The following is a 21,481-nucleotide window of genomic DNA, read 5'->3' on the forward strand; positions in this document are numbered from 1 at the left end:
GTGCCCAGTATTGTGCAGGTCTTGTGGAATGTGCTCAGTATTGCTGTGAATTCATAGTTGCAGCTGCCATGCCATATCTAAAAGACAGCATTTACAACACTCCTCTCCAGCCGCCAGCCACTTCCATTCTTTCCGCACCATATTCTGTGATGTTCTGTAGGCTTTAATTTGGAGTGGGTAAATGCAGGGCCAAGCACTTAAAAACCACTTAGTCTCAGCACTTTGACTAGCTCTGAGTCTGTGTTAACTGAAAGCCATTGCAAAAAGAAACTTCTTTAAGGTTCAGAGTGAAGCTAGTCTATGGATGATACAAGCACATATTTAGAGGCCACTTTGACTACATGTCTATCAAGTAAATCAGTAGTAAGTAGTAGGTTCCTCACTAAGGCGTATGACCTCCCCAGTCATGGGCTTTGGAGCAGGTTTACAGTATTGAGCATGACTTCCCTCCTGTGGAGTGGGTCTCAGAACCCACTTTCAGTCAGAAAGTGGTCGGTTACTTCCATAACCATCATGCCTCTATTACAGTGGCTCTCAACCTTCTTAATGCTGCAACTCTTTAATACACTTCCTCATGTTGTGGTGACCCCCCAAACATAAAATTGTTTTCATTGCTACCTCATTACTGTAATTTTGCTCCCGTTACGTATTGTAACATAAATGTTTGTGTTTCCTGATGGTCTTTGACCCCCGTGAAAGTGTTGTTGAACCAACCAAAGGGGTCATGACCCCTATAGGTTGAGAACCGCCACATCAGTGTCACCTTTTGCTTGCAAGGTTGCTGTTGTAGCTTGGAAAGTCCATAGCAGAGAACCCGGTATTGTTTTTTAATTTTACCTTGTTTCTTCAACTATCTCCTAGTGCCATAGATAAGCCAGGCAGTAGACCAGAGGTAGGGAAGAGAATGCTGTGACCTGGAATTGGCTGGTGTAGGTAGGGAACACTTTCTGAAAGAAATACAAACAATATTTTCTTCCTCTTTGTAGCATACTGATTTGCATTCGTGTTTGCCTCTTGGTGAAGCAGTGTCTCTGGCTGTGTTCTTATCTTCAGTAATGTGGTTGAGAATATGGTTAGCTTATGACTTATGTCAATATTTTACCTTTCTCCACACCATTTTCTTATTTACTCAGCTTCTTGGCATTTGAATTTTTTCCTTCAAAGTTGAACAGAGACTTTTAAAGCCAAAGAACTAATTTGCTTTCTTTAATCTCATCCTAGATCAGTGTGCGTGTGACCACCATGGATGCAGAGCTGGAGTTTGCCATTCAGCCGAACACCACTGGCAAGCAGCTGTTTGACCAGGTAAGGGAGGCCTTGTTCCTTAACCACTTCTTTTGCCGGTAGGTCTCCTCACAGTGTGGACTACCTACTCCTTCTGAGTTTTGGAAAAGGTCTCTTTTTCTACTTGCCCTTCCACGGGAGGTAAAAACAAAAGCTGAATCCAGACTTGATTAAAAAGGAGGCAAAGTATAATTTTGGCAACCTGAAATCTCAATCTCACTGCCCTAATAATCCTATCCTTGATCCTTAACAAAGGAGACAAGAGACAAGGAATGTTATTCTATGCTAGATTTGTTGAAAAGATGAATATATTTTCTTTCAACTTTGAAAGATGTGCTTAGTTATCTATGTATCTATCTATCTATCTATCTATCTATCTATCTATCTATCTATCTATCTATAGACAAGACAAGTCTCTTTAAAAAAGCCCAGGGTGTCCTTGAAGTTACTACCTAGCTTAAGCTGACTTCTAACTCAAAGTCTGTATTCCCCAGCTTCCCAAGTGCTGGGATTATAGATAGGTGTGTCTCTCCATGCCTGCAAGTTCCCCTCTTACTTCCATGAACAGACTGTGGCATGTGTGCCCATGTACATACACAAATATGAAAGAAAGGGGGAAAATTCATGTTTATATGCCTTTTGTTTTTATAAAAATGTAATATTATTTATATCTTTACCATTATCCAAAAAACCACGATTACTGTGACATATAAGGTTGCACAAAATACCAGATCAGAAATAGACAAGACAATAAGAAAGCCCAAATATCTTGGAAGAAAGCATTATGTACAAACACGTGGCAGAGTAGTAAATGATGGGTCCCCTTCTAATACCATGATGCCTTTTGTCTCATTTATGAACTAGAATTGGGAGAGAGGCTTGATGATCTAATTTTGGATTTAGTTGGAACTTACTCCTTCTCTGGAGTTTGTTTGTGTTTTTGTTTTGAATAGTGTAAGGTAATCACTGATGGTTAATTTGTGGAAATACTGAGGAACTTTGTGTTAGTCTGAGGAACTTTGAAACACATAAGTAATGTTTTGACATTCCCTTAGCTCACAAGTAATTACAGTACTAGTCTGCAATGACTAAATGCATTTTGATTATATTAAGGTTTTCGTGTGGGTTCTATATTGGAGAGCTTTTAAAGGGATCAGCCTAATGAATTGGCAAGAACACTAGCTTGAAAGTCAGAAATTCTGATCTCTAGAGCTGGCTTTGCCACTAATTTCTTGCTTCCTGCAAACATTTCTTTTCTTCAGGCCTCAGTTTTTCTATTTGTACATATTTCCTCAAATTTGGTTGTCTCTCAAAAATTTATCTCTGTCCCTTTTTATGACACATCTGCTTCTCTCCCTTCTATATGTTCGTTGTTCAGAGTTCAGACAACCCTTTTCTGTAAAAAGAAAGGAAATGCCTCATTTGAGTTGGTAGGAGGAGAAGGCAGCTGGCAGAACATCACTTCTGGATTGGCTCCTAGCAGTCCATGAGACAAACATAAGGAGGCCACATAGACTCCTGCGCTCCTTGTTTTAGATAGTAAGGTCTTAGGAAGAGGTGCTGAGGGGAGAGTATCAGTCATGGTGGATTTTACTTTGACCTCTTCTTAGACTCCGTCCAGAGTTCTGATTCTACTCATCTCTCAAACCAAATGGTCCTCCTTCCTGCTCTTACCACTGGGGTTTGTCCTTTTTCTTTGGAGGGGGCTGGCTGATGAAGACACGGCTTAGAGTCTAGGGCAAAATATAATCTGTGGGTAAAGTTTTATTAATTTAAAAAAGCCTCTACTTGGTAATTTATTATTAGTATTGATTTGCTTTATGCACTGTGTATGTAGTTCCATGGGAGGCCACTGTGGCTGTGAGCCCTGGGCAGATTGGAATGGTAAATTTTTGTTGGGTGTGGGGGGTTCTTATTATATAACTCTGGCTGACCTGGTACTTGTTATGTAGTCCCGGCTGCCTGGAACTCAGAGCAATCTCCTGCCTTAGCCTCTTGACTCCTGGAATTACAGATGTATGCAAGCATTCCTGGCTAGCATGCCATTCTTAAGGTTATTGCCTCCCACACAGAGCCCTTAAGAGATTTTGATCTTTCATAATCATCGAGAAAAGGAATGAGAGAAAACCTGGATGATTTATCACCCAGATGAGCAGTGTCTTGAGAAGCATATTTATGAGCACCTACTGTAGATTATCCCTGGTAGGTGCTTGAGCTAAAATTTCATTCAGATTAGAGTGACTCTGAAATTGGGTGTGGTAGCCTGTATTCCCTGAAGACACAGGCAGGAGGATGGGGAGTTCAAGGCCCTTCTCAAGAGTATAGTGAGCTTTAAGTTAGGCCAGCCGGAGCCACAGGAGATCCTGTCTCAACAGATAAATGAAAAAGTGACCTTGAGTTCTATTATCCAACATGCTGACTATTATTAGTGACAGTACTTTATATTCTTAAAAAAATGGTGAATTGGGTTGGAAGTGATAAACATGTGAGGTTTTACATATAACTGAGTTCCTTAATCATCACGATGCTCCTGTCCCTAAGAGGACAACGAACACACCTTAGTATGCTGGAATATGAAGTTTCAAATACAGTTCTGAGTCGTCATACTTTTCTCCCATGCACTGCCCTGTGTGGAGCGAATGAGGGTGTTAGAGCTTGAAGACATCTCAGAGAAGAGGTGGTTTTCTATCCGTAGGTCCCCTGACAGGCTACCAAGGTAAAAAGAACACAGCCACTCTCTGTGAGGTCAGAAGGATCAGAGCTGTGGTATCGTAGGTGAAAATTGTTGGAATGAAGTATCTGAACTTGACAAGATACTAAGCAGCTATCTGGCTGGAGACAGATAATGAGAATCCATAGAGGTCTATGTGCACAGGTGGTGGGAGGATGTGAGCTCTTCCCTTCCCGTAGCTTGATAAAGCCTAGGGAAGAAATCCATTCTATCTGACTTTGAGACCCATCATTCAAGGAAGCTCTTCTGCCAGAGCTGGGGCTTGAAAGGAATTGAATAAAGCTCTAGGGCCATTCTGGAACTCAGCAGGCTTCTGACCAGAGAGGAAGTAAAATAAAGAGGAAGCATATATCTTGGCACCTGGTGATAAATAAAAGCAATGGGAAAGCATAGCTTGAGGAGGCCCAGGGCTTGGTGGGAAATGGGAATGGGGACCACAATTGCTCCCACTTACTTCTGTTTCTTTTTTGTGAGTGTGCTCTCTGCCAGGAAAGAGAAAGAACACGTTTTGCTTCAGGCATGCGGCACTTGCTTGCTTTAATCTCTTAAGGCAGATTCTTCAAATGGCTTCTTCCTGAATTTTGTACCTGCCACTAGGTGGCAGGGCCACCACTATGAATAAGACTGTTTGCCTTTTGAGATTATAATATAATTACAACATTTCTTCCTTCCCTTTTCTCCCTTGTACAAACCTTCCCGTATACCCCTGCCCACTCTCCTTCAGGTTCGTGGCCTCTCTTTTGCACTGTTTGCTATTGCACATATATACGTATATAGAAATCCTGCCTGGCATCTCGACCATTCTAATAATTGATCTTTTAAAGAGCCAAACTTATGTGGAATGTCCTGGGAGTTCAGTTGTGGGAACCACAAAATCACAAAGCTTTCTGATTCAGTAAGGTACTTATGACTGGCTGACTTTGCATTAGGACTTTTTTTCTGTTTTTTTTTTTTTATAGGACGATTAACATCTATTATGACACTAATGAGTAGCAGCCCCATTCTACAGATGAGGAATTGAGGCTTAGTGAGGGGGAATGTTCTGCTTAAGGCCACGTAGCTCTAAAGAGTGGTATAGCTCGAGCTTGAACCTGGGTAGACGCTACTGTTTCCCAGTGCCTTCTGTCAACTATGCCCTGTGTGAGCCCCCTTAGTTTAGCCTCTGCCCTAATCAAAAGCTCAGCTCAGTGGCATCTGTTCTGTGAAGAAGATGCTCACTGGAGCACAAGCTGTGCGGAACAGAAGCAGCAGAGGTTGTGGTAGTGTCTTACAGATTTTTCCAGTTAAATATTGATTTGCCTTTAGAGGGGCGGCGATGCAGCTGCTGCCAAGCCTGTAATAGAATCTTAGTGCCCCTCAGATGTCTGGGCTTTGATGCAGTTTTGCACATAATTTCTCCTGCTGTATTTTTCTTAAGGCTCTGGCCTTGCTTCTGATGCAGCTCTGGGCTTCTGAGATGGCTCGTGATGCCGCCGGTTTCTCACACAGATACACGAGGAAGGTGGCACTGACTCTTGAATTGATTTCTGCAAGTAAAAAAAGATGAAAAGGATTCTGTCTTCTACCCCGAAACGCCTAGAAATTAGCAACGATTTTCTTACCGGCAACTCTCTTCCTTTTATTGGACTTCAGTGTTCTTTCCTGCTAGTTTTTTTTTATTATCATCTGTAAATTGCACATAATAATTGCTTTTCTTTTTTGTTGATATTTTTTTGAGACAGGGTTTCTCTGTCCTGGGACTTTCTCTATAAACCAGGCTAGCCTCAAACTCAGAGATTTACTTATGGCCCCCTTGAGTGCAAAGTTTAAAGGTGTGCACCACTATGCCCAGCACAATAACCATTCTTAATGTGTTTTGGTATATTCACCCCTCCCTCATTTCCACTAGTCCTGCTGCCAGTCTCTTTCCTCCTCCCAGCTAGTCCCTCTTCTACTTTCCTGTCTGTCCCCGCCCCCAACCAGTGGGTTTCCTTAGGCCATTTAGAGAAGCCTGGGTACCAGTCAAACTGCCTGTAGATCTTCAGGAATGGGTGTGGCATCCCAAAGCCCTTTCCGTGACAGGATCCTAGCTCAGATCTTCCGGAGGTCTCATGTGTGTAGTCACAGCTGCTGTGCCTTCCTGACTGCCCTGACCAAAGCTGAGAGCAGTTGTTGTTATGTGTGGGGATATGCATTTCATTTGACAGCAATTTGATAGGCACATCACTGGACTTCTTTTTACCAGCCTACGCTGTGTTAGCGCTGCTTCCTCTCCACAGTCTATCTGGGGGAAGAGTGCAGAGTACAGAACAGAATTCACAGTCTCTCTCTAGGCTTTTTTTTCTCATTCTCCCAAAATGTGTTTATTGGGATAGCTTCCCACTCATCTTGATTCATGATGCTTTTAGTGCACCTCTCAATTTTACCATACCCCTAGGCCTCTTTGGTTATGATGGTCAACTGTTTAAGGGTTTTTGTGTTGTTTTGTTTTGGGGTTTTTGAGACTGGGTTTCTCTGTATATCTTTGGAGCCTATCCTGGATCTCTTCCTGTAGACCAGGCTGTCCTCGAATTCACAGATATCTATCTACCTGTACCTCCCAAGTGCTTGGATTAAAGGTGTGTGCCACCACCCAGTGTTTAAGGGTTTCTTAAGGGCAATTTTAGCATAGGTCATATGAGCTGGGTGTCTGCTACCAAAGGGAGCAAATTTTTTTCCTCAAGGAAACGAGCCATTTCTTAGCATTATTAGGACTCTACTCATTGAATCCAGAGAGGTTTGTTCCTAGAACAAAGAGCTAGATCCTTTTCTCTAACTTGAAAATCAGGACCTTTCCTACCCCAAGCCCTGGCCCACTTTAACTAGATGTCTTGGCTACTATAGGAATTGGAAATGAGTAATTCTGGCCTCAATTTCCTTGTTCTTGGAATTGGAAATAGATCCAGGAGTTGCCTGCAAATGGCCCCCATCACTCCCTGGACCTTAATTGGAGACTTCCTTGTAGCCTGTAGTCACAGGTCATTTCTTTTGTCTTTGGTGTTTTTTTTTTTTTTCCAGCATCAATTCTGACTTCAGACTGTATTTCCTTCCTCCCATATCCTCACTTTGGAGCTTTAGCATAGGCTGAGAGACTGCTCATCTCTCCAAGCTCAAGAGCTTAAGGAAGTGGAAAATTCATATCATTTTGATTTCCCTATGCTCACAAAAGAAGAGGCAGTGTTCATATCAGAATCCCCTTCAGTCCTAGGTTTTCTGAGCTGCCACAACTGGCCTCTTGGTTTAGGTTAAGGCCAACTGTTTCTTTATCACTTCTCTTGCTCTTATGTCCCACTCCCCCAGTACCTAGGCATGTTAGCCCTGTGGTCTGTACTGTCTTTAGTGGGTCTTTTTTCTCTCCAGGATCTGAATGTTTATGGAACTTTTATTTTTCCCACCAGTTGCATTTCAGTTATAACTCTGAAACTACAGGGAAAAGTCAGAATTATTATTTGGGTCCTGTGTTAAATGTAGGATGAGAAAGAACTTTTTAAAAAAAATCTTCCCATACCCATCCTTAGGTATGAGATTATTTAACAATTATCCTCCCAATTAGATAATGAGGAAGTTGGGACCAGCAAAAAAAATAATAATACGGGCTGCAAATTAAAGACAGAAGATTTTTGTTCGTATTCCCTGATATGTGACATCAAAGTATAAAGAGAAAGTGTGACATACTAGGAACATGATTTCTCCTCAGAGTGATTATTGTACGAGATGGGAGTTGTTGATTTGTTTATTAGAAAGAACATTGGTGACTCTGGGTTCTTGTTTTTATCTCTAATTAAGTCTCATAGATTTTCTGCTCACTGCATCCTAAAGATTTATTTCCGTCCATTTATATCCAGACTAAAAGATGAGAACTGTCTAACGTGGCTCTCTCTTGTGCTGAGCATGCTGGTGTGGAGACTGCACCTGGACCATCAACATGGCTAGAGTCAGGGCCCAAGAACAGACTCCACCTGCCTTGTCCTTGCAGGCCCCCATTTCTCGCGCTCTGTTCAGTCTGAATGGCACTGGGCAAAACAGGGCCCTTCAGCTTCTTCACAGACCAAAGTTTGGTCCCAAATATTTCTTTACCCAGGAACAGCATAGCTTTGGGGTATGGGATCCTTGTACATTGTGCACCCCAATTTGTCTTCTCAAGTGTTCTTTCTTGGGATATTGCAAGTGAGACTTTGTCTTAGATTTTGACATGACTCCCACTTTCTAAATAGAAAAGGACAGCTATGAAACTTGAATTGATGACATTAATGACTCTTAATTCAGTCAATTACAATGAAGTAATTTTTTAACAAAACTGAGAAAAGCCTGAGTTGGGAAGCTTCTAGGTAGCTGGACAGGTAGAAGTTGCTGAAGGGACATAGGAGCCCTGCCCTCCTCCAGCTGCATCTCTGCACCTTTTCTGTCTGTTCATCTGAGTCTTTCTGTTCATCTGTGCCTCCTTTGGGAATTTGAGACAGACATTTAATATGTAGCCCTGGCTGGCCTGGAACTTGCCATGTAGACAAAGTTGTTCTTGAATTCACAGAGAACAGGGACCAGTCTGCCGCTGCCTCCCAAGTGCTGGGATTAAGCACAGCCCACACCCCTACTTTTGGCACAGGATCTCATGTAGCCCCAACTGGGCTAAGACTCTGTGTAACCAAGGATGCCAAGACTGAACTTCTGATCCTTCTGCCTCCACTTTCTCTTGAGGACTGGGATTACAGGAATGCATTACAATTCCCAATGTAATATCCTTTAGAACAAATAGAAAATCAGAAATAGCAAGGAACACATGAGAGTACCCCAGAAGGATATGATACAGGACTTAACTCAAGAATCTTTGTCTACAGTCTCTAATCCATTCTGGGAGCAGACAGCTGTATAGTGTTGTAGGAGAAGGCCGTGGTAGAGAATTGGCTTGATTTAGAAATATGACAATTTAAATCTTGCCTTTGTCACTTCTTATCTGCACCTTGGGCATATTTTATTTCTGGGCTTTTAATATTACTATCTGTAAAATGCACATCACCTACTTCTGTCATCGGGCTCTTTTGAGAATTGAAGATGATAATGCATGTAAGGTTATTGATGTGGACCGGTGTTCACAGTAGTACTTAGTGGGGAAAGAAGCTGATAGCAATTCTTTCTTTTTCTTTTTTATTGTGTATTAAGCTTATGTTAATTGTAAAAATAAGGGATTTGTGACATTTTCATACACATGTATTATATTTTAATTACAATGACCCTCCTTTCATCCATTGGTCCTTGTCCCTTTTCAAAATAGTTTCCTTTCTACTTCCATGTTCTTTTTTTTTTTTTTAAAAAAAAACTAGACTCCTTATATGACATTAATTCCTTTTAAAATACATTTTATGAATTATTTAAGAAGTGCATACATTATCTTAATTATTTAAGAAGTGCATACAATGCATTTTGATCATATTTACCTTCCTCCAGCTAAGTTTAGACCCTCTCCCCCCAATTTTATGTACTCATTTTTTAACCCACAGAGTTTAGTTAGTCTTGCTAGTACATTCATAGGTATAGAGCCATTCACTGGAGTATGGGAAACCTACTAAAGGCACATCTCTGAAGAAAATGGCTCCCACTGCTCCAGAAGCCATCAATGGCCAATAGACATTAGTTCTTGACAGCTGCTCTCCAGACCAGCAGTACCTTAAACCCTTTCAGGATAAATTAAATTCCTTCCACTTTTCTGTTCCTCAGTACCTGGCACAGGATAGCTATTAACCCAGTGACTGTTTTGTTTTTTTCTAGGTGGTGAAAACAATTGGCTTGAGGGAAGTTTGGTTCTTTGGTCTTCAGTACCAGGACACAAAAGCTTTCTCGACTTGGCTGAAACTCAATAAGAAGGTAATCACTTACTGGTCTGTCAGAAGTTCTTCCAGCTATTAACATATGTTAGTTAGCAAACCCGAGATCCTTACTCCGTAATATATTGAACAAAACAATGAAGGAAACAGTGTTTAGAGTTCTAGTTTTAAAAGTTATCTGGAGGGGAACAACCAGACTTAGTCAGCTGTCCTAAGTCAGAGATGTCCATTTTTATGTAGGATTGTGTTTTCTCAGGTCTGCATGGCTGGTTCTGCAGCTTCCAGAACTCCCACCCTCCTTTTGTATTTAGAAAAAGGATTTCTTGTTGTAGACTGATCTTGAGCTCCACACATAGCAGATGGTGACCTTGAACATCTGATCTTCTTGCTTCCTTTTTTTTAGAGTGTTGGAATTACAGGTAGCCCAACACCATCTGGTAATCAGCTCCCCCTGATTACTTTCAACAAAATAGAGGCAGCGGACTCAACTGAGGGAAGGTTATTGCATTTCCACTTTGACTTCTGAGCAAGATGGCCACGCCAAAAGGAGTGGAGATGATTCTTTTCGACTTGTTGCAGACCTTAGGTTTCAGTGGTTTAAGGTGTTGAGATCCCTTTCTCGAAGTCTATAACTTGTAAGAAAGAGCCCAAATACCACCCCATGTAATATCTGCAGACACCTAGCAGACTTTTCTCCCTATACCCCCAAACTGTTTGCCATTGACCTTAGAGGTCTCAGTACTGTGCTCCGGCTCATTTTCCTGATGGTATCTAGAGGTGGGCGTTTCACTTCTGCTCCAAAGATCTTGTTCTATTAAAGAAAGGAGCTTTGTAAAAATTACATTTATTTACTATGTCTGTGTATGTTTATGTGTGTATACATGCACGTCATGGGAGCCATGTCAATCCTCTCTTCCATTTTGTTCCTTAAGATCTAAATGAGGTCATAGCCTTGGAAACAAGGGTCTTTACCCTCTGAGGCATGCTGGTGGCCACAACAGTAGCCACTTTTGCTGGACAAATTAGGAATGATTTCTCAGGCTTTGGACAGTCATCTGGTGGCTGTCTAACCTAGCCATTTCTGCAGCTTCGACCAGATTTGCTCTTCTCCAGTAGTTTATAGCGTAGGAGAATAAGATTCCCCAGTGAAAGTAATGCCGCGCTTCTGTGTTTTAGTTTAGTTTAGTTTTGTTTCGTTTTAAATTACGAGGAGAGTGGTCTTCCAGCCTTGGGAGATTACCTGAACTTAAGCTCTCTCAGTGCTCCCGTCATTCCCATCACAGACTCGCTTTCATCACCAGAGTCTATTGTTCGAGCGCCTCCATAACCTTCGTGTTCCTCCCAGGTGACTGCACAGGATGTGCGGAAGGAAAGTCCACTGCTCTTCAAGTTCCGGGCCAAGTTCTACCCAGAGGATGTGTCTGAGGAACTGATCCAGGACATCACCCAGCGCCTGTTCTTCCTGCAAGTGAAGGAGGGCATTCTCAATGATGACATCTACTGCCCACCTGAAACTGCTGTGCTCTTGGCCTCCTATGCTGTCCAGTCTAAGTACGGTGACTTCAATAAGGAAGTGCACAAGTCTGGCTACCTGGCTGGAGATAAGCTGCTGCCCCAGAGGTGAGTTGGTACCCTGCTCTTCTTCGACCTGGCTAAAGTGGGTCATGGGTAACAACCAAACACTGGCTAATTCCCACTCCCTATGGGGTGCCAGAGAAGTTTCTTTTCACTAGGTTTTGTCTAAAGACTGCTGTGCTGCTCAGAGACACATTTGCATATAGTCTTATATCCTATTGTATTTCTGGTCTTCAAAAAGCGTTTTTCCCCTTTGTCTCCCTGATTTCAAAGCTTCATTACCCTGGAGATAGGCACTTACAAAGAACCAAAGATGGGTTGATTTGTTTTGTCCTCCCCTGTTTCCATTTATTTTGCACTGATGAGATTTTATTTTAGAAATTCACGGGAGGGAGGGAGGGAGGGAGGGAGGGAGGGAGGGAGGGAGAGAGAGAGAGAGAGAGAGAGAGAGAGAGAGAGAGAGAGAGAGAGAGAGAGAGAAATAGGCAAGCCACGGGTACCATTCTATACAGTTTTCTGCTTTTGCAAACTGCAAAGGTGAAAGCTCTTAAACACTTAATATTTTTTGTTTTAATATCATGACAATGCCAAATAAACAAGGCAAGAGGTGTCCTTATTTTCTGGCTCAGGAAAGAGAAATACAGGGGTACTCGCTCTGATTTGCCCCATCTCCCACATTTGAGCCGGAACTGGCCTGAACCCCCAATGTATTGATGATTCTTTTTTCAACCTCGAAGGTTTTGTTTCATTTTGCATCAGATGGCTATTTATTTCCATAAGCCTTTGGATTAGAGCAGGAAAAGAAAGATGAAGCAAGCCTGATTCTGGGATCCCTAGTGGAATTGGAGCTGTGGTCTGTGCACACACCATCAGGAGATCTTAGGGATAGGAATTGTGCCCCTGGAAACTTTTGTAGTCAGGGCCACAATGTCCAAGATGGCGTATTTAAAGCAGGCCTTGTTTAATAATCTGGTAGAATTATGGGTCAGACCTCTTGGTTCCTTCAGAGTAGTTTGGGGCTAATTCCCTGCCCAGTACCCAAAGCTGTCTTATAAACACCAACTGTTGGCCCCCAGGGGATGCAGGAGAGAATATCTGTGCCTGTCTCTGCTGTTAGCCACTTAATATGGACTCCTGATGTTTTATTGTTGAGTTTGGGGATGCAACACATTATTAGTTTTTTGGTTGAAGGAAGAAAGAGGGCCTGGCCTTTAATGCCAGCACTTGGGAGGCAGAGGAAGGGGGAGCTCTTTGAGTTTGAGGCTAGCCTGGTCTACATAATCAGTTTCAGGATAGCCAGAGCTACAAAATAGAGAGACTCTTTCCAAACAAACAAACAAATAGATGAATCCTGTCTCAGGTAGGTAGGTAGGTAGATAGATAGATAGATAGATGATAGATAGATAGATGATAGATAGATAGATAGATAGATAGATAGATAGATAGATAGATAGATAGGGAATGAACTTATGAATGAATAAAGAGAATGATCCCATTGTCCTCTTTGGTCTTCTGTTCTTGGAGCTCTTATTCTAGGAAGTCCCTTAGGTCTGCTTAGGTATGTTCAACTCTCATTGTCCGTATGAATTCAGTAAGTAGTACCTCAGTGGTCTAACTTTATGTTTGCATCAACTCTTTAGAGAGCTGAGTGCGCTTCCCTTCCCTCCTGTCTATCGTCTGCAATTTTTTGATCATTCATTGTCGTTCTAGGGTCTTGGAGCAGCACAAACTCAACAAGGACCAGTGGGAAGAGCGGATCCAGGTGTGGCATGAGGAACACCGAGGCATGCTCAGGTAAGCCTTGCATACCAGTTGTGAGCTTCACTGGACTTGCAAGAAGGATGAGGATGGGGCCTACAAAGAAGAGGCAAATGATTAGAGAAATTGGTGAATTTTAAGAAAGAGAAAGAGGAATGCTTTTGGCACTTAAATATAGAAGACAAACTGGAATCATTGTAAGACTGTAATTTAGTTTTGGGCTTTTTTTTAAAGTTTGTAAGACCAAAATTTTAATGTAAAGGACTTTAACTTGAAAAGATTATTAATTATCAAATCAGGGCTTCATTTTTTGTTTATTATTTTGTATGTGTGTGTACATATATATATATATATATATATATATATATGCGTGTGTGTGATACATGTTGTGTGAATGTGGGTATGTCAGAAGGTCATAGAACAACCTTCATTTTCCGTACTTGGTTCTCTATCCCTCATGGGTTCTAAATATTGAATTCAGATAGTCAGGTTGTATGTCAAGTACATTTACTCACAGAATCATCTCACCAGTCCAGTTCAGAAGTTTTTTTTTAATTGTTACATTTGTCTATATTTTGTGTGATGCACATATGCAAGTTCTCTCTTTCTCTCTCGTGTATGTGTGTGTGTGTGTGGCATGTGGTGTGTATGTGTGTGGTGTGTGTGTGTGCACGCGTGCGTGTGCCTGAGCACCTATGCTTCATGCTGGGGTGCACATATGGATGTCAGTGGCAACTTTTTGGAGTCTATTCTCTTCTTCTACTCTACCTTGTAGGTCCCAATAACTGAACTCAGATTAACAGACTTGCTAGTGCCCTAACTAACTGCACCATCTTGCTCACCCCAGAAGTTTTTGAGAAATGATCTCAGTATGTAGCCTAGGCCACACAATTGTCCTAGCTCTACCTTCCAAGTGCTGGAATTACAGGCATGTTCTATGATTCCCTACATCCTAAACAGTTTTGACTCCAATGAAAAGGAAGGAACATCAAGATCTCAAGGAAGTTTCTGGGCTGCTTAGTGATTCCATCCCTAAAAAGAATTTGGAAAAGAACTCTGTAGATGGAAGTTTCTGTCTAGTCTGGTTCCACTGCCATCGAGTCCCAAATAAACATATGGGTTTATATTAATTATGAGCTGTTTGGCCTATTAGCTCAGGCTTATTATTAACTAGCTCCTACAACTTAAATTAACCCATAATTCTTATCTACACTTAGCTACATGGCTTGGTACCTTTTCTCAGTAAGGCATTCTCATCTTGCTTCCTCTGCATCTGGGTCCCTCTTCCCAGAATTCTCTTAGTCCAGTTGCCCCACCTATATTTCCTGCCTGGCTACTGGCTAATCAGCGTTTTGTTAAACTAATACAAGTGAAAAATCTTTGCATTGTATAAGAGCATTATCCTTCAGGAGAACTCTAAATATTGTAAAAGAATTTGATGGCTGAGGAAGAAATCTCATTTTACTGTCATCACGCTGTCTCAGTTCTGCTAGGAAGGAAGGCGCTTCTACACAAAGATGTCACAATGCAAAGGAGGGAGAACATAACTTCTGTAGGGCAAGTTTCCCAGAAGACAAGGGACAACTTCTCCTTGTTCTTTAGGTTCCTATTGGCACTTTTTGTTTAACAGAAATCATGTATGTTCCTGTTACTCATCATTTGCTTACAGTCTATTTCCCAATCCTATGAGCAAGACCATTGTCAGAAACACAGATCAGGCTGACTTTTTTTTATATTGCTCGAGCTCTATTTTGTGACAATCCCTCTCTCATTCTGCATCCTATAGGGAGGATGCTGTCCTGGAATATCTCAAGATTGCTCAAGACCTGGAGATGTATGGTGTGAACTACTTCAGCATCAAGAACAAGAAAGGCTCAGAGCTATGGCTGGGTGTGGATGCCTTGGGACTCAACATCTATGAGCAGAATGACAGGTATACCTCAGATTTCTCCAAGTTATTTGGATTAGTCTTAAACATAGGTGTCATCCCTTACTGCAGAGTAAGACTGTACCATTTGACTCCCATCTCACTTATTTTTCTACCTAATGAAGTCCAGCCATATGTTTGTACAGCTTCCTTAACCCTATATTGACTAGAGTTGTATGATTATTATGGTAGTCACTGGCCAGATGTGAGTACTGAACATTTAAAATGTCATTACAACTGAGATGTGTAATAACTGTAAACAGCATACTACAGTTAGAAGAACCACTATGAGTAAAAGATGTGTGCTCATAATCTTTCTGTGCCTGTAAAAGAATTCCTGGGAGAAATCAACTTAAAGGAGGAAAGGTAGATTTTGGCTTGTGCTTTTAGAGTTTTGAATCTGCAGTTATGTGATAGTTGTTTTGGACCTGTATTGAGGTAGAATTTTGTTGTGGCGAGCATGTAGTTGCTCACCTCCTGGCAGCTGAGAAATAGACAAGAAAAGAGGAAGAGACTGGAATCCCAGTACTTCCTTCGAGGGCATGCCCCCGGTAGCCTACTTCCTCCATCCAGGCCTCATTCACAAGCATCTGCCACCACTAATAACACCATTATCTGGGAACCCACCCTTTAACAAATGATCTTTCGGGAGACATGTAATAGCTAAATTATGCTGCCTATGGCACTGCATGCCTGCTATCCTAGCACACAGGAGGTGCAGGCAGTGAGAATCAGGCGTTCAAGGCCAGCCTTGGACACATAGTTAATTCAAGGGTATTAAGACTAAGGTTTAGGATTGCCATTTTTCTGATGAAACACCATGACCAAAAGCAACTTGCCTGGAGGAAAGGGTTTATTTCATTTGCTCTTCCATATTTATCATTAAAAACGGAGAGGGCAGGATCTGAATAAAGCAGGGCAGAAACCCAGAGGCAGGGGCTGATGCAAAGGCCATGAAGAAGTGCTGCTTACTAGCCAGCATGGTTTGCTCAGAGGCCTGCTTTCGTAAAGAACTCAAGGCCACCAGAGGACACCAACCAAAATGGGGTGGGCCCGCAATCACTAATTTAAAAAATGCCCTACTGCTGACGGATCTTCCTGAGCGAGGCATTCTTTTCAGTTGAGTTTCCATCTTTTCAGATGACTGGAGCTGGGTCAAGGTGACCTAAAACCAGCCAGCACAATTGCTGTCCTGAGCTATGTGAAACCTTGTTTCATCTGCTTCCCCATGCAAAAATAATTCAAACTACAGTAGTGTAAAATGTACCCATATTTTTAAATGTTGATATATATGTTCAAATGATAGTATTAGGATCTATAGTGTTAATTAAACCTTTATAATTAGATCATAATATTTCCTTTTTATCCATTTTCCTATAGCTCCTAGGAAATTATAAATGTGACCCTTATATAATTATATTATATTATATAATTATAAATTTTGGACAGTGCTGACATAGAATCAGTTTTGTGAGGGTTCATAAAGCTCAAGCCTCACGTTTATGATTAAGTGACTTTTGGTCTATAAGTCTTGCTATACTGTTGTCTTTCTTATTTATTTCCCCTCCCCCCAGTCTGCTCTTGGTGAAATCATGAGATGATTGTTCCATTTGCTGACTTAATCTTAGAGTTCGTTATTTATCTTCCCAAAGTTAATGATGAAGTATAGAAGTTTTTCAGTTAAACAGTACCGCAGATTCTCTGGAAGGTCTTTACAAGGTATTTGCTTCAACCCCAAATGGGACAAAAAAAGGGCAATAAGTATATTAACAGTAGCCGAGTTGACAGTAGGTCTCTCTCATCAAGGGAGAAGTTTGTGTTAGCGGATAGAGTGGGATTGGCGGAGGTGAGGCAAGGTGCTAGGTCTGTTTCCTTCTTGCTTTCTCCTTGTCATGGTGTTGTTGTCCCCTGTTTCTACAGACTGACTCCTAAGATTGGCTTCCCTTGGAGTGAAATCAGGAATATCTCCTTCAACGATAAGAAATTTGTCATCAAGCCTATTGACAAAAAAGCCCCGGTGAGTGACTCCACTCCTTGCCTCTGCTTGGCAGATTTTTGCCAAGGCTTAGGTAATTCTAAGAGCAAATACGTCATTGGGTTGGCCTGTCTCTCCATTTTCTATTGTGTGTAGCTTGTGCACAACAGAACATTCTGCACAGATGGAAAGTAGAGTGTCAGAGGAAGTGGATGCTGAGAACTGGCCAGGTCATAGCTGTTATTCGGTCCCTCTCTATTGTCAAGCCCCCTTTGTGGGTGAGCTGTGCTACAGGAAGTCTTAAATGCTGCTGCTTTGCAATTATCTCAGCTTCCTAAGTCCCCAAAATGTACTCTTCGTGTACTTGGCTCATGTTTAATTGTGGAGAGGAGGCAGAGCCAGAAGTTCAAGGTGACATTACAAATTTACCTTGTAAAACTTTCAATAAAAGAAGATTAAAGTATTTACTTTACACGTATTTCTTTACCCATGAGTTTTTAAGATGAAGCCCAGACTGGCCTTAACTTAAAGTAACCCTCAGGCTTCAGCCCCTGAGTGCTAGAATTACATCCATGCAGATACTCTAAAATGTGCCTTTTTATTTTTACATTTAATTTGTTAATTTATTTAGTACGTGACAATAATAATTTTGAAAGAGATCATGAATTTGGGGGAGGCACATGAATAGGGTGGTGTGATGGACATAAAGTGTTAATGTTTTCAATAAAATAAAAAGCCAGGTTAAATCAAAGGCTTTAAAAAACAAATATCAATCAAGGTAGTTGATATTTAAGAAAATTAGATACTTGTGTTCTTACAGCTTGCTTTCTTGTAACTAGAACACACTTTTCAGAAATTATAGAAATGGTTTTGACACCCATGTTGTACTTGTTGACTAGAGTATTACCTATTGTCCAGGAGGCCCTTTGAGACTCATTTGAGAATTGTAGCTAGACATCTAGGTACAGAGACATGACATTGTCTGCTCCCTTAAGAGTTGATCCAGTTGGGCCAGTTAATCACTCGTCCAAGGGAGTACCACTCAGAAAAGTCAATCCACCTTAAGCTAAGGTAAAGAAGTAGTAGGAGTAATTATTACCTCTTTAATGAGCTAGTCTACTTTCCCTTCCCCAGTGCCTACCCTGTGGTTGAGTCTCTGTTGCTGTCATGAGGTCTGTCGGATGTGCTTATCCTACTGTATTCTGATGCAGAAAACCATAACTCTTTCCTTTTGTTCTCTTCTGAGGTTTGGTTTCTAGTGCTGACCAGAACCTAAGTATGCGTCCTCTGGTGCTTTGGGCTTTTTCATACTTTGTGTAAAGATCCCTCTGCCATGTGGCTACTTTCCCACTACCTGGCTGACTTCCATATTGGCTTAACTCAAGGCCATGGCCCTCTTAAGCTCCCACCTGTGAATCAATAAGAAATTAATTTCAAAACCTGAAAAAAATTACTATAGCAGAAAAACACACTCCTGATAAAGTATTAGAGGGTGCTATTTTTTTTTTAAGATTTCCTTTTCTATTTTCCATGTTTACTTTGTGTGGAGGGGGTTAAAAGGATATACATTCCATGATGTATACATGGAGGTGAGAGAACAACTTGCGAGAATTGGTTTTCTTTTTTTATGTTGTTTTGGGGCATCAAAATTCTTATTGTCAGGCTTGGTAGCCGGCTCCTTTAGTTCCTGAGCCATCTTGCTGGCCAAGGGCTGCTTTTCATTAGCAGAGTTGGAGAAAAATTGGCGTCAAAGATAACAGACATGATTTCTAGCCTTGAGTCTGCCACTACCCTGGCAATTGACTCTAGGAAAACCCCTTTCCTTACTCTGATATAGTATTCCCACTGGAGTGCAAACGACTGGGTTACACAATCTGTCCAGTACTTTGGGGTTTAGCTTTACAGAAGCCGGAAGGTCACTTCCTCCAAACTTTAAAAATTTTGAAATTAGGTATGCTGTTTCTGGTGTGTGTGTGTGTGTGTGCATGCATTTGTGTGCTCAAGGGCATATGTGAGCCCTCTTGTCAGCCCTAAAAAACTCAACTGCTTTTTTCCCTCCAGGACTTTGTGTTCTATGCTCCTCGTCTTCGGATTAATAAGAGGATCTTGGCCCTGTGCATGGGGAATCATGAGCTGTACATGCGTCGGCGTAAGCCTGACACCATTGAGGTTCAGCAGATGAAGGCACAGGCACGGGAAGAAAAGCACCAGAAGCAGATGGAGCGGTAGGTGCCATAGCGCTGGAATTTGTAGTCCCAACTCTTATGCTGTGATAAGGAAGATTCTGAAAGTTTCCTAGACTGCTTAGGGTGTTGCCTCAGCCCAGGACCAGGACTTATGAACTGTAGAGGGGAGGAAACCCCATGTATTCAGTCTTAGCACAGACATTTTTGCTTTTTTGTTTATTTGTTTATTTGTTTTGTTTTTCCTCTGTAGCTTTGGAGCCTGTCGTGGAATTAGCTCTTGTAGACCAGGCTGGCCAAGAACTCAAAGAGATCCACCTGCCTCTGCCTCCTGAGTGCTGGGATTAAAGGCGTGCACCACCACCGCCCATGTTTCTAGTAGTAGGAGACAGATAAAATAAACAAATTGTTTAGCATATGCAATAGGGAAAAGTGCACGCTGAGCATTCTGACAGGTAGAGCCAAGGTCTAAGGATGCTTCCTAGGGTCTGGAGAGATGGCTCAGCAGTTAAGATTGCTTGCTGCTCTTGCAGAAAACCCAGGTTCATTTCCTAGCACCCACATGGCAGCTTTCAACCATCTGTAACTCCACTTCCAGGGGATCTGGCACCTTCCAGTTTCTGTGGGCTCTGCGTGCATGTTGTGTACTTATAGACACATAGGAAAGCACACACACATAACATAAAAATTCATAAAGTCTTTAAAACAAAAAAATAATGCTTCCTTGAATAAGTGATGAGGCCAGAAAAAGCAAATACGTATTCTAGATAAGCAACAAAATCTGGGGAAGAGGAACCTAAAACAAGGTTTAAGGCAGGCAAAGTTAGCCCTAGCTGTAGACTTGAAGCATAAAACCTAAACTCACTATGCTATCAAGCTGGAAGACAGAGTGCAAGCATTAGTAAACCATTGTACAGATGGAAGGGTTGAGAACAAGAACAAAGCCATCTGATCTAGTTGGTTACTTGCAGTACCAGCATTCTCGTTTAGGGCTCATGAATTCAAGGTAAATGGACTGAGCATGGACATCTGTGTGGAGCTATGATGTGATGGCTAGATTATAGAGGAAAGTGAGAGTGGTCCTTGATCACAAGCTCTGCCTTATGTAGGGAGGATGGGAGCTAACAGACTAGGGTCGTGGAACTCCTCGAGGCTCCATGCACCTTGCTGTCCTGTAAGCATTCCTCCTTCTCTTTTCTAGTGCTCTGCTGGAAAATGAGAAGAAGAAGCGTGAGTTGGCAGAAAAAGAGAAGGAGAAGATTGAACGGGAGAAGGAAGAGCTGATGGAGAAGCTGAAGCAGATCGAGGAGCAGACCAAGAAGGCTCAACAAGGTGAGGCTTGGCGTCACTGTTTAGGACAAGTTTCTCCAGAACCCCACCCTAGGGTGTATATACCCTTTTCCCTGAGCTGCAGAATTAGACCATGTGGTCCAGGTGTGGCCACAGAGTAGATAAGGAATTTGTTGAGAAAAATTGTTGGAACCACTGGGCCTTGAAGTGCAAAATTCGTAGCAAGCACATTAGTGTGTCATCTTCATCTCTGAGCCCTCCATCAATTTCCTCCTTTTCTACCAGAACTGGAAGAACAGACCCGCAGGGCCCTAGAACTTGAGCAGGAACGGAAGCGTGCCCAGAGTGAGGCTGAAAAACTGGCCAGGGAGCGTCAAGAAGCTGAAGAAGCCAAGGAGGCCCTGTTGCAGGCTTCTAAGGACCAGAAGAAGACCCAGGAACAGTTGGTAAAGTGGCTTCTTGGGCTGGGGCTATGTGCATGCAGTTTTCTTGCTTGCCCCCCTACTGGTTTATAAATTCCTTTGCCTATGTAGCTGAGTCCTTCTAGCTCATTTGTATCCCAAAGGTCTCTAAGCATCCATTCAAAAGCTGGCTGAAGAATCATTAGCATGGCCCACAGTCTTCCATAGCCCTTGGGTTTCATTTATTTTCTTAGATAGAGATCTTATCCTGTAACCTAAGAAAGGAAAAGGAAGAGGACCTGCCATGAGTTGCTTTAGCCGTGTTTCCTCATTTCTTGCTTTCTTCTGTTTCTTTCCTCAGTAGCCCTGTGCAATTAAACCCCATAGAGAATAATGTGACTAGACAAGGAATTTGGGAATCACGGAGGCTGAGAGACTTGTCAGAGGGCACTGCTGTGTGTCATGAAGGATTTCCAACTCTTCCAGTCTCCTTTGGAAAGATTCCCTCCCTGACATCATA

At 42.0% G+C, this 21,481-nt stretch overlaps 1 protein-coding gene and 1 non-coding gene across 2 annotated transcripts in view; one reads left to right on the forward strand and one right to left on the reverse strand.

Moving 5' to 3' along the window:
- Positions 1-21,481, forward strand: part of Msn (moesin) — a 69,814-nt gene that overhangs the window by 44,561 nt on the left and 3,772 nt on the right. The window contains exons 2-10 of the mRNA XM_038316166.1: positions 1,222-1,305; positions 9,797-9,892; positions 11,198-11,472; positions 13,138-13,221; positions 14,972-15,118; positions 17,033-17,129; positions 19,149-19,312; positions 20,472-20,602; positions 20,846-21,006. Of these exons, the coding sequence (XP_038172094.1) occupies positions 1,222-1,305; positions 9,797-9,892; positions 11,198-11,472; positions 13,138-13,221; positions 14,972-15,118; positions 17,033-17,129; positions 19,149-19,312; positions 20,472-20,602; positions 20,846-21,006 (1,239 nt within the window). The remainder of the gene's footprint in view (positions 1-1,221; positions 1,306-9,796; positions 9,893-11,197; positions 11,473-13,137; positions 13,222-14,971; positions 15,119-17,032; positions 17,130-19,148; positions 19,313-20,471; positions 20,603-20,845; positions 21,007-21,481) is intronic.
- LOC119805642 lies at positions 10,026-10,138 on the reverse strand. The gene has a single exon (XR_005283956.1).

Source organism: Arvicola amphibius, chromosome X (assembly GCF_903992535.2).
Source record: "Arvicola amphibius chromosome X, mArvAmp1.2, whole genome shotgun sequence".
In the NCBI taxonomy this organism is placed as follows: Eukaryota; Metazoa; Chordata; class Mammalia; order Rodentia; family Cricetidae; genus Arvicola; species Arvicola amphibius.